This window comes from Desmodus rotundus, chromosome 3, assembly GCF_022682495.2.
Source record: "Desmodus rotundus isolate HL8 chromosome 3, HLdesRot8A.1, whole genome shotgun sequence".
NCBI classification, from domain to species: Eukaryota; Metazoa; Chordata; class Mammalia; order Chiroptera; family Phyllostomidae; genus Desmodus; species Desmodus rotundus.
The window spans coordinates 102,075,189-102,089,572 of NC_071389.1; the positions used below are offsets into that span (position 1 = coordinate 102,075,189).

At 41.0% G+C, this 14,384-nt stretch overlaps 1 protein-coding gene across 4 annotated transcripts in view; it reads left to right on the forward strand.

The window, feature by feature from the left end:
• Nucleotides 1-350: 350 nt before the first annotated feature.
• Nucleotides 351-14,384, forward strand: part of CRYL1 (crystallin lambda 1) — a 147,353-nt gene continuing 133,319 nt past the window's right edge. For 2 of the 4 annotated variants that reach the window (XM_045188096.3, XM_045188099.3), the window contains exons 1-2: nucleotides 545-962; nucleotides 10,740-10,847. In XM_045188096.3, coding sequence (XP_045044031.2) covers nucleotides 832-962; nucleotides 10,740-10,847 — 239 coding nt within the window. In that variant the 5' untranslated portion in view covers nucleotides 545-831. Of the gene's footprint in view, nucleotides 507-544; nucleotides 963-10,739; nucleotides 10,848-14,384 lie in introns of those variants that run through there. The other 2 variants (XM_045188098.3, XM_045188097.3) reach the window with 2 other exon arrangements.

Sequence of the window (14,384 nt, forward strand, 5' to 3'; positions counted from 1 at the left end):
GGGAGATCCTGGTAATAGTTTTCTTGGGGTCCTTTGGGGGTAGAGCCATGTGGCAGCCTGGAAGTGCCCCCCATACACACTGATTTTAGGATGCAGGGTGAGAAACTGAAACATAAACAATAAATTACTGAACTCCAAGTGTCTGGCCTTCCCGCTTCCTACTGGCATTTCCCCCAGCGGGTCTTATCGGCCTGCACCAACCCACACCCTGGGAGCCCCAGAGAAGCGGGGCGGGGGTAGGTCCACGACCACGCCCTCCACGGGACCAAGGGGCGGAGTCCGCCTGGCCCTGCCTCAGCCTAGCCCTGCCCCAGCCAATCCGGAGCGGATCTGTGCAGCTCGACTCCAAGCACAGCCAATGGGCGAGGGTCATGGACCACCAGCACGGAACCCTGCGCAGAGCAGCACCAGTAACCCGAGCTGGCTACACGTCCCCACGGTCCTCCAGGCCTGCCCAGCGCTAGCATGGCTACCTCGGCAGCAGGCCCGGTGCTCATCGTTGGCAGGTAAACAGCGCCCGGAGGCCCGCGGGTGGAGCGTGGTGGAGAACACTCTAGGTTCTCTCTGCGCCGACGCAGCGGTGGTGCGGAAAGGTGACGGCGCAGGCCGTGCGCAAAAGCGGTTTAGGGGACTCGCAGGGTGATGCCGCCTGTCAGCGAGCCCAAGTAGATGTGCCAGGCGTTCAGTGTGGTCAATATAAAGTTTGTCTAAAGAACAGTGTTGTTAACCATTCCCACTTATGCAATGAGAAAACCAAGATTAAGCAGTTTAAGTACCCAAGTTCACAGGCATTAAGGGAGCGAGATAGGACGAACCCAGCTGGGGGGTCTGATGGGAGCATGTTCTGATCCCCACGGAGTCTCGGGATCAGAACAGGAGCTTGTCGAAAACTCCCGGCGTGCCTTATCCTTGAGGGGAACGCACCCTTTCCAGAGGGGAACGCTGGAGCACAGTTTGCTGAGGTGCGTAAGTTTAACAGCCTAAGTTCCATCCAAATTGTTCTGGTTGGTGCCCCCACCCTTTATTTTATATTTCCTGCTTTTTTTTTTTTAAATGAAAAAGGCATTTATGTGTACCTTACCATTGGTAAGCTCTCATTGCACTCTATTCACATGTTGATGCCTGCTATTGATCGTTAGAAGCACCTTTTTGGGGGTGGGCTTGTGTCCCTTTATGCCTCTAAGGTGTTGCCTACCTGACAATCCCCCTTCCCCCATCAATTTTACAGTCCTTTGAAGAAGGAGTCAGGATGCCTTCTGTCTGCTTTCTTTCTTTCTTTCTTTCTTCTTCTTCGTTTTTTTTTTTTTTTTAAGATTTTATTTAGCAAGCGGGGAGAGAAAGAGGGGGAGTGAAACATCATTTTGTGGTTGCCTCCCGGGCACCCCCTACTGGGGACATAGTTCACAGGCTGGCACTCAACGCTCAATCCACTGAGCTACATCTGCCAGGGCTGTCTGTTTTCTTTTGATCGCAGAGCAAGTGGCATTAGCTGTGCCCTTGTCCTTTCCAGGCCCGTGGTGGGTGTAGCTGCCTAGTGAAGGAATATGAATATATATATATCCACTTTTATATATATATATATGTATATATTTTATATATCCCCCCCAACACACACACACACCCATTGTACTAGGTATTGTGACTCTGCTTGCCTTGAAGTTTTGATGTCCGGGGCTGGATGTTGTATGTCTCCCACCATGCCTTGGAGTGGTGTTCTGTCGGCACTTAATCAAGGGGAAAGGAGCACAGTTTCTTTGAGCTGGGATTGGCAAGTCAGTTTACTTCTGATTCCTTGAGGGAGGGTGACAAGGAATTAGATGGGAGATGGCAAACTATAATGACCACAGGACTTAGCACAGGATAGAAAGTCCTATCTATACTCGTACCCTCTGCACCTCAGCAGACACCCATCTCTGCTTCTGGGATAGCGCTGCTTTCCTGCCCTTCGTCCTTTCCTCTCTCCTTCCTTTCTTCTCTTCCTCCTCCTTTCTTTTTCTCTCCTGGTCCATAGGCAATTTCAAAAAACACCCATTTAAATTCTATAAAACCTGGTTGAATTTCATTCTTGGATTTCAACAGACTGAAAATACATAGTATTTTAGTATCAGAAAACTGTTGGGACATTGTTTTTCCATCAATACTAGACTCCTTCCTAAAAGTCCTTGTCAGAAGTATAGTCTCTATTTAATTATTCATTGATCTTTTCATAAAGGCCACTCTTTCTAAGGGCCACTTAGCTTTTCAGTGAACTCCAAAGCAAGTCCCTTCAGAATGGTGGGCTTGAGAGAATAAGAGTGTGCACTTAAAGAATTCAGCGGGTCTAGAACTGTGAGAACATAGAGGGAAAATCTGATAATGATAGCTTTAAAAAATGGGAGTAGAAATGGCTATCCTGAAGACGGGTTTGCATTTGGGTGGTGTCCTCAGGCATTCATTTCTGTTGGCTTTACATAGTTACAGAGGAACTTATTCCTGTATATGACACCATGTTTCTCAGTAACTGTGAAGTTTATTAAACAGAAACATCATGTTAATTGGAGTCAGGAGGGCCTGCAGAGGGAGCTCTCATACCCTATCACTCAATGTCAATTATCCCCAACAGGAAAAGGCGTACTTTCCATCTCCAACAGGAAGTTTTTCTACTCTGTTACTCCAACAGGAGGAAGGAGGATCTTCTAGTGATCAACCACTCAGCCAATGAAAAGCCACTACACTTCATTCCCAGTTTCCACCAATGGACTCTGCTTACAACAATGCCTCTGAACTCTCCCTTTCCTCTACGAGAGAATGTTCCTCTCCTTTGTGTTCTGGACTTGCATGTGCTTTGCCATTAGACTGCATGTCCAGAATTGCAACTCTTTGTTGTTCATAAACCCATTTTGCTGGAGAAATATATGGCTATTTGTTTAAAGTCAACAACTGATATGGCATTGTGTTTCCCAAGTTTTAGGCCTTGGGCTTGGTTTAAAATTGGAATCTATTGGGGAGAAGACCAACCTTGACACATTCCTGGTCCTCCTATTCACTGGGCACACTCCTTCAGGACTGAGCTGAGGGGCCATCTCCTCCAAGAAATGTTCTACTTCTGGAACCTTCCCCTTAGACTACAAACTGTATCATCACTGGTTGTGTATCAACCATACCTGGTCCTAGTAGACAGATGTTTAATGTTTATACCAGATTGCCTTTTTAAAAAACTGAAGTGCAGTGTGAAGGGCTTGCTAGGATGTTGTTTTATATCAAGTAATGTATCCTTGAACTAGTCTCCGTTTTTTTCCTATTCCAAACTTTTACTTTGAGGTGACTATATACATTTTTTGTAAGAAGCTTTCTGAGGCATGAATTTTTTCAAATTCTTATTCATTTTTACATTAAAATAGATATACTTTTCCATTCATATACTTTTTTAAGTTTATATACTTTTTAAAGGCTTTTCCTATCTCATGTTTGTTGCATTCATCTTTTCCTCCTGGGTTTATAGAAATTTTTATGTGTGTATATATATATGTACGCACACCCACAGAGCAAACTATAGGGTGTTCCAGTTACTTGAATCAGCTCAAACACTAAATGTGTTCTTCCTAGGAAACTTTTAATAGCTCTTATTAGCAAATATCCCATAGCCTACTTAGATCAGGGGTGTAGAAACAGTTTTACTTCAACTTCTGCCAAGTGAATACGTGCTATAGAAAGGAAAGATACTTTAAAAATTATTTAGGGTGGATTTATCTAAAGCTAAATGCCATTAATGATACAAATAAAATTGAACAAATTTTATTGCTTAACTTTTCTCTCCTGCTGCTTTGCTGCTGTGTAACAATAAAGTTTTATAAATTTAGGAGCTTTAAAACATATTAGAATCGCCAGTATGGTAAGGGCCCATTATGTGGTCCTAGGTATCTAGGGTTTTAGAAAAAGTGAATAAGATGTCACATGCTCTAATAACAGGAAGCTAATGGCATTTGGGTCTGACATATATTAATACGGAGGACAAGAAAGCCCAACAGAAACCAAGGCCATAAACTTTCCTCTTGGGCCTGTGTAGTTTGTGCAATCTCTGTACCTCTCTCTGCATTAGTCAGCTCTGTACATTCCCCTTTCCTATAATGCTTACTTTTCTCACCCCCCTCACTTCTTTATCTTGCATATTCCTGCAACCCCAACAACATAATCTTTCAACTCTAGTTCTTGTTACTGATATACAGTTTCTATATTTTGGGCCCAATTGTCAGGAGAGGAAATCTGATTGGCTCAGTTTCTCCGTGTGAACTAGGCTACAGATATCACTGGGTGCTGGTAAGCCAGTTGGGCTGCTTCAGGTCATTTGTTCACCTCACATTTAGTCATTAGTGACTATGTGTGTGTGGTGGGGTGAAGGGATCTCAGGAGTTGGCATTCTGCTCTTGGTTGGTCCTATAGGGGAATGTGGGCATTTTTGCATAAAAATAAATACTATGTCTTCAATGCCTGTTATATTGGCTATAATTAATTTCTCCCCAACATTTTTTAATACAAGTTCTCAAACACACAGAAAACTTGAAATTATGGGAAAAAGAATATCCACACACCCACTTGTATTCAACAAATTGAAAAATTTGTTATATTTGCTTTCTCTGTGTACAACTTACTTAACCAATTTTGTATATTAGATGGTTAGCTTTAATTTTTTGCTTATATAAAGTCTACTATGAATAACTATTTTTGTGCATTGTCCATATGAACCAAAAATAAATTCCAGAAGTAAAATGTCTGGGTCAAATATTATAAACACTTAGAGTTTTAATACAGGGTGTTAGATTGCCTCCAGTTACTTTATATCAGTTTATATCCCCCCAATAGTTTGTGTATATCCATTTCTCCACAATGTCAGCAACATGAAGCATTGTCACTCTTTTTAATCTCTGCCATTCTGATATATGTCTTATTTGCTATTATTAGACTAACTGTAAAATCTGTTTTCAACTTAGTTATTACCTGTTCATATACTTTTTAAAAGGCTTTTCTCCTCTCATGTTTGTTGCATTCATCATTTACTTCTGGGTTTATAGGAATTTTTGTATATTTATATATTATAAAAATTACTTCCTCTTGGACATTCGTCTTGTGTTGACTTTTCTTTGTCATAAACAAAGTTAAGATCAGTTAGTTTATTTGGCAAACACTGTTCAAACATGAAGACCATTGTGGCTTGGAGTATTTCACAAACATCTTTGATGGAAAGATTGGAAAGTCCTGTTTTAGTGTGAATATCCTCCTCCCCCCACTGCATTTGTAGATGACAGCCCTCTTGGAGATGTGACTAACTTCTGGATGATTCTAACATATAGAATAGCTGGGAATGGGACTACGTTTCCTGACAAACTAACTACTGAAAGAAATGAATGAATTGTAACAGTAGATGATTGTTTACGTGACTGCTGCCCTTTAGAAAAATAATGTGAGCCACAAATGCAAGGCACAAACATAACGAAATTTTATCTTAGTTAACATAAAAAGTAAAAAGAAAAAATGAAATTAATTTTTTAAAATATATTTTATTGATTATGCTATTACAGTTGTCCCATTTTCTCCCACCCACATTCCCTGTCTCCCCCACTTAGTTCATGTCCATGGTCATACATATGAATTCTTTGGCTTCTACGTTTCCTATACTATTCTTGACCTCACACTGTCTATTTTGTACCCACCATTTATGCTACTTATTCCCTGTACCTTTTCCCTCAGTCCTCCCCTCCCCTTCCCTGCTGATAACCCTCCATGTGATCTCCATTTCTTTTCTTGTTCTAATTGTTTGCTTAGTTTGGTTTTGGTTTTGGGATTTTTTAGGTTTGGTTGTTGATAGTTGGAGATTGTTGTCATTTTACTGTTCATATTTTTTATCTTATTTTTTCTTAGATAAGTCCCTCAGACATTTCATATAATAAGGGCTTGGTGGTGATGAACTCCTTTAACTTTACTTTACCTTGGAAGCACTTTTATCTGTCCTTCCATTCTAAATGATAGCTTTGCTGGATACAGTAATCTTGGATGTAGGTCCTTCCTTTTCATGACTTGGAATACTTCTTTCTAGCCCCTTCTTGCCTGCAAGGTTTCTTTTGAAAATCAGCTGATAGTCTTATGGGAAGTCCTTTGTAGGTAACTGTGTCCTTTTCTCTTGCTGCTTTTCAGATTTTCTTCCTATCTTTAATCTTGGTTAATGTAATTCTGATGTGCCTTGGTGTGTGCTTCCTTGGGTCCAACTTCTTTGGGACTCTCTGAGTTTCCTGGATTTCCTGGAAGTCTATTTCTTTTGCCATATTGGGGGAATTTTTCTTTCATTATTGTTTCAAGTAAGTTTTCAATTTTTTGCTCTTCTTCTGACACCCCCTAGGATTCAGATGTCAGAATGTTTAAAGTTGTCCTGGAGGTTCCTAAGCCTCTCCTCATTTTTCTGAATTCTTGTTTCTTCATTCTGTTCTAGTTGAATGTTTATTTCTTCTTTCTGGTCTAAACCATTGATTTGAGTTCTGGTTTCTTTTCCTTCACTTTTGGTTCCCTGTATATTTTCCTTTATTTCACTTTTTATAGCCTTCACTTCTTTTCTCTATTTTGTGACCATACTCAACCAATTTTGTGAGCATCCTGATTACCAGTGTTGTGAACTGTGCATATGATAGGTTAGCTATCTCTTCGTCATGTAGTTGTATTTTTTCTGGAGCTTTGATCTATCTTTTCATTTGGGTCTTTTTTTTTTTTTGGTCTTGGCGCACCTGTTAGGTATTCCCCAGGGCAGGGAAACCCACTTTGCTGGGATGTGGCACTGTGGGGGAGGAGTCAGAGAGGGAACAATGCCCCTTGTTCAGCTCTTTGCTGGGTTTCAGTCACTTCCGTAGCTATCCACAAGCAAATTGGGCCCTTCTGGTGATGATTCCCTGGGGGGTGGTTTTGAGTACGTTCTAGGACCCTGTGGGTCTCTCCAATGAACTCTTCTGTGAGGCTGGGAGTTTCTCCTGCCACTGCAACCTCCACAGATTTTTTCAGTCAGAGGTTTTGAGGCTTTATTTCCCTGCACTGGAGCCCCGGGTCACGCAGTCTGTCTTGCTCCCCAGTCATTCCTCTGGTTTATCTGCACGCAGATGTGCGACCACCTGCTCTGCCAGGCACTGCCTTGCCCCATGTCCTCTCCACCCAGCTGCCCATCTCCGCCCCTCCTACCGGTCTGGATGAATGTTTCTTCTTTAACTTCTTGGTTGTCAGACTTCCATACAGTTTGATTTTCTGACAGTTCTGGTTGTTTTTTGTTTTTAAATTTGCTGTTGTCCTTCTTGTGGTTGTGTGAGGAGGCACAGTGTATCTACCTATGCCTCCATCTTGGCCAGAAATCCAGGTATTCAAATTAATTTAATAATATGTTTAATTAGCATAGTATTTCCAAAGTATTATTTCAACATATAATTTATATAAAATATTAATAATGAAATAGTTTACTCTTTCTTTGGTATTGTTTTCAAAATCCATTGTGTATTTTACACCTGCAGTGCACCTCACTTCAGACTGGTGCTGACCTTAAACAAATAGCCAGATGTTTCTCCAGCAAAATAGGTTTATTCAGAACAACAACGACTTGCAATTCCAGACCTGTGGTCTTCTGGCAAAGCACAGGCAAGTCCTGAGAAAAAAAGGAGAGGAACACTCTTTTATAGAGGAGAAGAGGAAGTTGGGAGATCTGTGAAGAAGAGTTCTTCCTGTTAGGCTCCACCATCATCTTAGGCATGAGAGTGCCCCCTTGGCTTCCCACCTCCATTTTAAATGAGGTTTCTGTTTATGAATTTTTTCATTAGCCACTTTTCAAGTGCTTAACAGCTCGATTTGGCTGGTGGCTACTGTCCTGGACATTAAGGAATGATGTAACCTTTTTTAATCGAGAAAGCAGATCTTCAGAAAGCTTCCTTCTCCCCCTCTTTTATGGCTCCCACTGCAGTGCAGACCCATTCGAGAGGTTTTTAGGCTTATTTTGAAAAAGCCAGTCAAGTTGTAGGAGGAGGTTTACTGAATGAGAAGAGTCTGTTATGTTTTCCTTTATGGAAAATCTTTTCTTAAAAGCTGCTATAGCACTTAGGGCTTTTATAAAGAGACCAATTGAAGCACCTCACCCTTCTGCCCTTGTTCAGCCTGCCCAGCCCTTCCTGTTCCCCATGCCTGGCATTTGCAGTTCCCTTTTCCCTTGCACCAGTCCTCTCAGCTTCATTGTGTGGTGGACACAGGATACCAGGGGACCCAGTAGACAGACTGAGGCTCTGATACTAAGGGTGCTTGAGAGGCCAAGTGGAGCTGTCGTTCCTCGGGGGGTCAGGGACGAGAGGAGCCTGACCAGCATGTGGGCAAAGGCTTTTACATGTATGGGTGAGTCCTTTTGTAGAAGTATGGCAATGAAAAGAAATCCTCTTTTTGGGAAATATATTTATGGCTCATGTCTTACATGCAGCAAAGTGTAGAAATCCTATGTATAAAGCTTGATGATTATCACAGAGTGAACACACTGCTATAAAGTATTCTTCACTGGGAAAGTATTCTTCATTCAAGACGTAGGCTGCATTAAGGGCTTCTTTTACAGTTAAATAAGTCACCATATGTTTCAAAAATTACAATAAAGGCAATAGGAGGAAAATGTTTAAAGTCAATGGCTGGTCAATTGGGACAACTGGGATGAATATTAGTTGGCCTTCTAACTAACCACCTTGCAGCTCTGGAGTGTGTATGTATGTGTGTGTGTGTGTTTGAAGAAGAGAAAGATGTTTTCATTTAGGACTGTCTCTTTCAAAACTCTGGATTTCTTTTTTCTTCATGTGTTCTAGACAACTCTGTCCAGTAGAACCTTCTGTAAAGATGTAAATGCTTTCTGTATACTCTTGCTGTCCAAGATGGTAGCCACTATCACATGTGGCTGTTGAGTACTTGAGATGTGTTTTAAACTGAGTTTTAAAATTATTTAATTTTAATTAATTAAATGGCTGCATGTGGCCAGAGTTTGCCATATTGGACAGTATAGGTTCAGAGCACACAGGATTTCATAAAAAAATTATAGGCATATGATATGTAAAATTTAATTTCAAAAGATTTCAATATTGTAGAAGAATATGGAGTAAAATATGTGTAATCCTGCTCCCTTCTCTAGAAGCTCAGTAGAGGTTATTTTAATTGTTTTTATTGTTTTCTCACTAAATGGCTTCACATAAGAAACCTTATAAGAAGATGGTAGCCCCTCTTAATGACCTCTTATACATATTAAAGGCTTAGCTTAAGTAAGCATCATGTAAGAGCGTTGAAGCCCAGATAGCGCTTCTGTGGCATTAGCAGGATTTTTCAAGCTCTTTCCTTCATTCAGTTGGGCCCAAAAGCTATGACAGAAGCTGTGGGGACTGTAAGTATCTCTGGTGTGAGGCCCTTCATATGCTCAGAACCTTAGCTGAATAAGGAGAAGGAGGAAGTGGGGGGAGATGGAGTGGGAGAATGCTTTTTGGAGCCCACCCTGTCACTGCTATTCTAGTCTCCTTTCCCCAAAGTGTCTCATATAATTACTACAGTGAAATAACACCACAGCTGAGAACGAGTTTGCATTTACTATACACTTCAGGCCACCTGCAAGCTATAACTTAGCTGGTTACTGTTCCCTGAATGCTGGCAGAGTATGTGAGACTCCAGGGTCAGAGACAAAGGACTTTATTAATCACAGCACAGCAGGCAGCGTGAACATTATACTTACATTGGTCTCCCTTCTCCCCAAGTCCCATGGGGGCAAAGTGAGGAGCCAGGTGAATACCTGTAGATTCAGTGAGTATGTTTAAGGGGAGGGACCTTGAACTCAAGGAAGCTACTGTTTTTACAGTAAGAGGTAAGCAAGCTTGCCATTTGTCCTTGAGGGATGTATTTCCTTCCCTCAACATTGCTTTGCAAACATAACTCTGAGAAATGGTTTGGGGTCTGGCAGTTTATTTGTTGAAGAATATGGGTCATTTGTTATAAGTTTCCCACATTCTGGAATTTTCTGAATATAACCCTGTAATGTCATTTAACACATTCATCTGTCCCTTTATTTCCGATATATCTGAAACCGTGGGCAGAATGTAGTGGTAAGGACTCAAGCGTCAGACTGCGAGCGTTCATCTCAGCTGTAGAACTTAAAGCCTGTATCATCTTAACCCACTCGTGGCTCAGTTTTCCTTTGTATAAAATGGAATAATAGTAGCACTGACCTTGTAGGATTGTTGTAAAAATTAACAGAGGTGAGACGCACATGTCTAATGTTACCTGGTACCTAATAACATACTCCAGTGCCAGTGGTGATAGCAGCTAATTATTTCATTGAAGAGACAGGGGAACTATTACCTGGTCTTCAGGGTAACTGACTTGCCTAAGGCAGTGATCAGATGGAGGTTCCCATAGGGGCCTGTCACGTGCACGACACCCTGCCACCTCCCTACTGTAACTTTTTGTTTCAGGGTGAGTGCGTGTTCACTACCTGTCTGGTGGTGCTCCATGTGCAATATTAACGCTGGGCTCGAGTCAAGGATTCAAGAGCTCCTAGTGAAACAGATAACATTTAAAATCAATACAGCTATCAAAATATATAATTTTAAGACACTAAATACTTTAAGAATAGGATGCTGTATAATTTTAAAAATTTTGTTCTGGGTTAAGAATAAAAAACTGCTTAATTACTAAGTTAACTGGAAGCCTCCCTTGGTTTTCTCTCCCTTTAGTGGCCTCATTGGGCGAAGCTGGGCTATGTTGTTTGCCAGTGGAGGCTTCAGGGTGAAACTGTATGATATTGAACAACAGCAGATAACAAACACCCTGGAAAACATCAGGTAAGCGGCTGGCACCTCTGGGAGGCACATTGACTCTGTTGCTCTCAGTGGGTCTTATTTGTCATACTCTCAAGGCCTTGAAAGTCAACATCTGTGGCTTCACTCTTTCAATTCACAGCTATTACACTGCCACTGAGCTGGTAAAGGCCAGGCCTGCAGCAGTTGAGACATGAACTAAGAAGGGGCTCAAGTTGTGAGGAAGGGATCCTTAGGGTTGTAAAGATGTGTGATGGGAATGGGGGAACTGAATATAAATCTTAGGCTACCAGCCTGAGTGGGCTTGAAAACTCCTGCTGTGTTCCACAGGGCTGCAGGTCTGGGTGTCCTGCCTTCTCTCTGGGGAGGTGAGCTGGCACACCTGCGTGTGAGAATCACAGCTGCATGGGCAATACCTCTTGGGAACAGAGCTCCTGAGATTTATTTTGACCTATAGATCTAATTATGGCAGGACCCAGATTGACTGTGATATCTGTAGTGGATAAAGCTGTGAGAGTAGATGAGCTTACCAGATGCTGTGGGGTGAGTTTTAGATGTAACTACAGGGTACTGAAGAAGAATAGGAGCCAAAGGGGAAAGGATGAGAATGGGGAGGTCAGAGATAGACGAGCCAAGCTAATGCAATGTGCTGGAAAGCAAGATGCCCATATTCCCACCCACCTAAGGTGGCAGTCACTGAACACAATTTGACCATCTCAGATGTTTTGTTCAAGTGGTTATTATCCTTCTTTGGAGGCTGTCCATGAATGTGTAACTTGAATTTTCATTTTTGTATAACAGAAATATGCTTTGTCATTTACTTTATGAAAACACTAATGTATAGGGTATGATATCAGGTGATAGGCATCAAGAAATTATATACCTGATTCCAATTCTGTTGTATAACAGATTAAGAACCTGAAACCCAGAGAAGTCAAGTTGCTTTGTACATATAGTCACATGTAGCCAATATCAAGATAAAATATCTATTTAAAAAGCAAACAAAACAAACCAAAGCCAAAAGAAAAAAGAAAAAGAAAAAAACGAAACAACCACTATAAAGCTACCCCTCCCTGCACCAATGCTTTATTCTGTGCTGTTATGGGAGGAAGACGAATTGACATAAACACTACTAAATTCCAGGCATGTGCTATTTACTAAGGATACACAGAGGAATAGGACAGATACAGTCCTATCCTCTCTGGAGCTTATGGTCTAGTAATTTTACATGTTAATTCTCATAGTAAACCCTATGAGGCAGATATTAATTGCCATTATTTGATGAGAAAAGTTAACCTGCTCACAGACCCAGTAAGATACAAGATTTTAGCTCTGGTCTATCTACATGGTTTCTTTTTTAATCATTTTTTATTGTTATTCTACAGTTGTCCCAATTTTTCCGCCTTTGTCCTCCTCCACCCATCCCACACCCTGTTCCCACAGTCAATTCCCACGCTGTTGTCCAGGACCGTGGGTCCTAGGGCAAGGGAAATAAAGGAAGAAATAAACAAATGGGACTACACCAAACTAAAAAGCTTCTGTATGTGTAAGAAACTACCTTCAAAATGAAAAGGGAACCAACTGTATGGGAGAACACATTTGCCAATGATATATTGGACAAGGGTTTGATCTCTAAAATGTATAAAAAACTCATACAACTCAACACCAGGAAGACAACAATCTGATCAAAAAATGGGCGAAGGACCTACAGAGACACTTCTCCAAGGAGGACATACAGAGGGCCCAGGGACATATGAAAAGATGCTCAGCATCAGTAACCATGAGAGAGATGCAAATTAAAACCACAATGAGATATCACCTCACACCTATCAGAATGGCCGTCATTAATAAATCAACACACTAGCACTGGTAAGAATGCGGAGAAAAGGGAACTCTAGTGCACCATTGATGGGAATGCAGACTGTGCAGCTGCTGTGGAAAACAGTGTGGAATTTCCTCAAAAGCTAAAAATGGAACTGCCTTTTGACCCAGCAAATTTGCTGCTGGGAATATACCCTAAGAGTGCCGATCACCAATTCAAAAGAACCTATGCATCCCTATGTTCTTAGCAGCATGATACACAATAGCCAAGGGCTGGAAACAGCCTAAGTGCCCATCAGCAAGTGATTCAATCTATCTACATGTTAATGGTAGGTCTGAGCTCTTTAGCATTCTACTATTTGCTTAATAGAAATTCTCGAAATACTACTTTAAATATAATTTCATGATATATGCAATCAGATGGATCACTTATGCTAGTTTATGAAGAACACAATAAAATGAACATTTATAAACCTACTACCTAACTTGAGATCTAGAACATTATTGATACCCTGTGTGTACCTAGTGAGTTTGATCCCTTGCCTTCCCACCAGAAGCAACAAATATCCTTTATTTTGTATTTACCCTTACCTTGCTTAAAAAATAGTTGAATAATATATATGTATTCCCAAATAATATATGGTTTAGTTTTTATCATTTTTATGCTTTATAAAATTTTTTTGAGATTCATCTATGTTGTTGCTTGTAGCTATAGTATATCTGTTTTCATTACTATATAGTATTCTACTGTGTGACTTTGCTATACTTTATTTCTCTTTTATCCTTTTGATGAGCGTTAGAGCTGTTTCCAGTTTGGGGCACATGTCCCTCAGTGCATAAGTGCAAGAATACCTACAGGCTGCATACTGAGGAGTGAGGTTGCTGGGCCATTTTTCCTTCTGAGATTATGATTATATGTATATTGAACCAACTTATTCACATCTTTTAACCTCTCTTTTATATTTTCTTTCTCCCTCTCTCTTTGGAATATATCCTGGATACAGATCTTTCTTCCAGTTCACTAGCTCTAGTTTTAGATGTGTCTAATCTGCTATTTAAACTATCCAATGAGTTTATTTCAATAATTAAATTTTCATTTTAGAAGTTCTTTATACTTCTTTTCCAAATATACCTGTTTATTTTTAATAGTTCCTCATTGTTTGCTCATTCTTTGTGGTTCCACTTTTCAAATTTTTGAGCATTTAATATACCTTGTTTTATACTTTGTTCCAATACCTGAGGTTGTCTGAGATCAGAATCTTCAGGATCAGGTCCTGAGATGAAGGTTCCTGGGCCAGTGGTTTGTTAAGGAGGTGCTCCCAGGAGAAGCCAGTGTAGGATTGAGTGCACAGGATAAGGAAAACAAAGAAGCCAGCTGAGGGCGGGCATAATTTCAGAAGTGCCAGCCTCATCAAGATTCCAGGGGAGTTCTGGAGCATGAAGTACCCTGAATAGTCTGTCACCCCTGAAGGCAAGAGAACTTAGTTTTCATATTCCCATAGCAGTCACTGCCTGTGGGCCTTCCTTGGTTGGTGTGAACTCAGGCACTTCCAGGTCTCTGGTCTGGGTCCTGTCTAGGTCTACTCAGAGGGAGAGGGCAAGTGGGAGCCTTTAGCAACAAAGAATTCAAAAGCTGGGGGTTGGCACCCACTACAGGTTAAAGGGATTCAGAGATCTGGGTGGAATACCAATGGCCTCAACTATAGAAAACATTAGAGGCTGTAAATAAAATATTTTTTT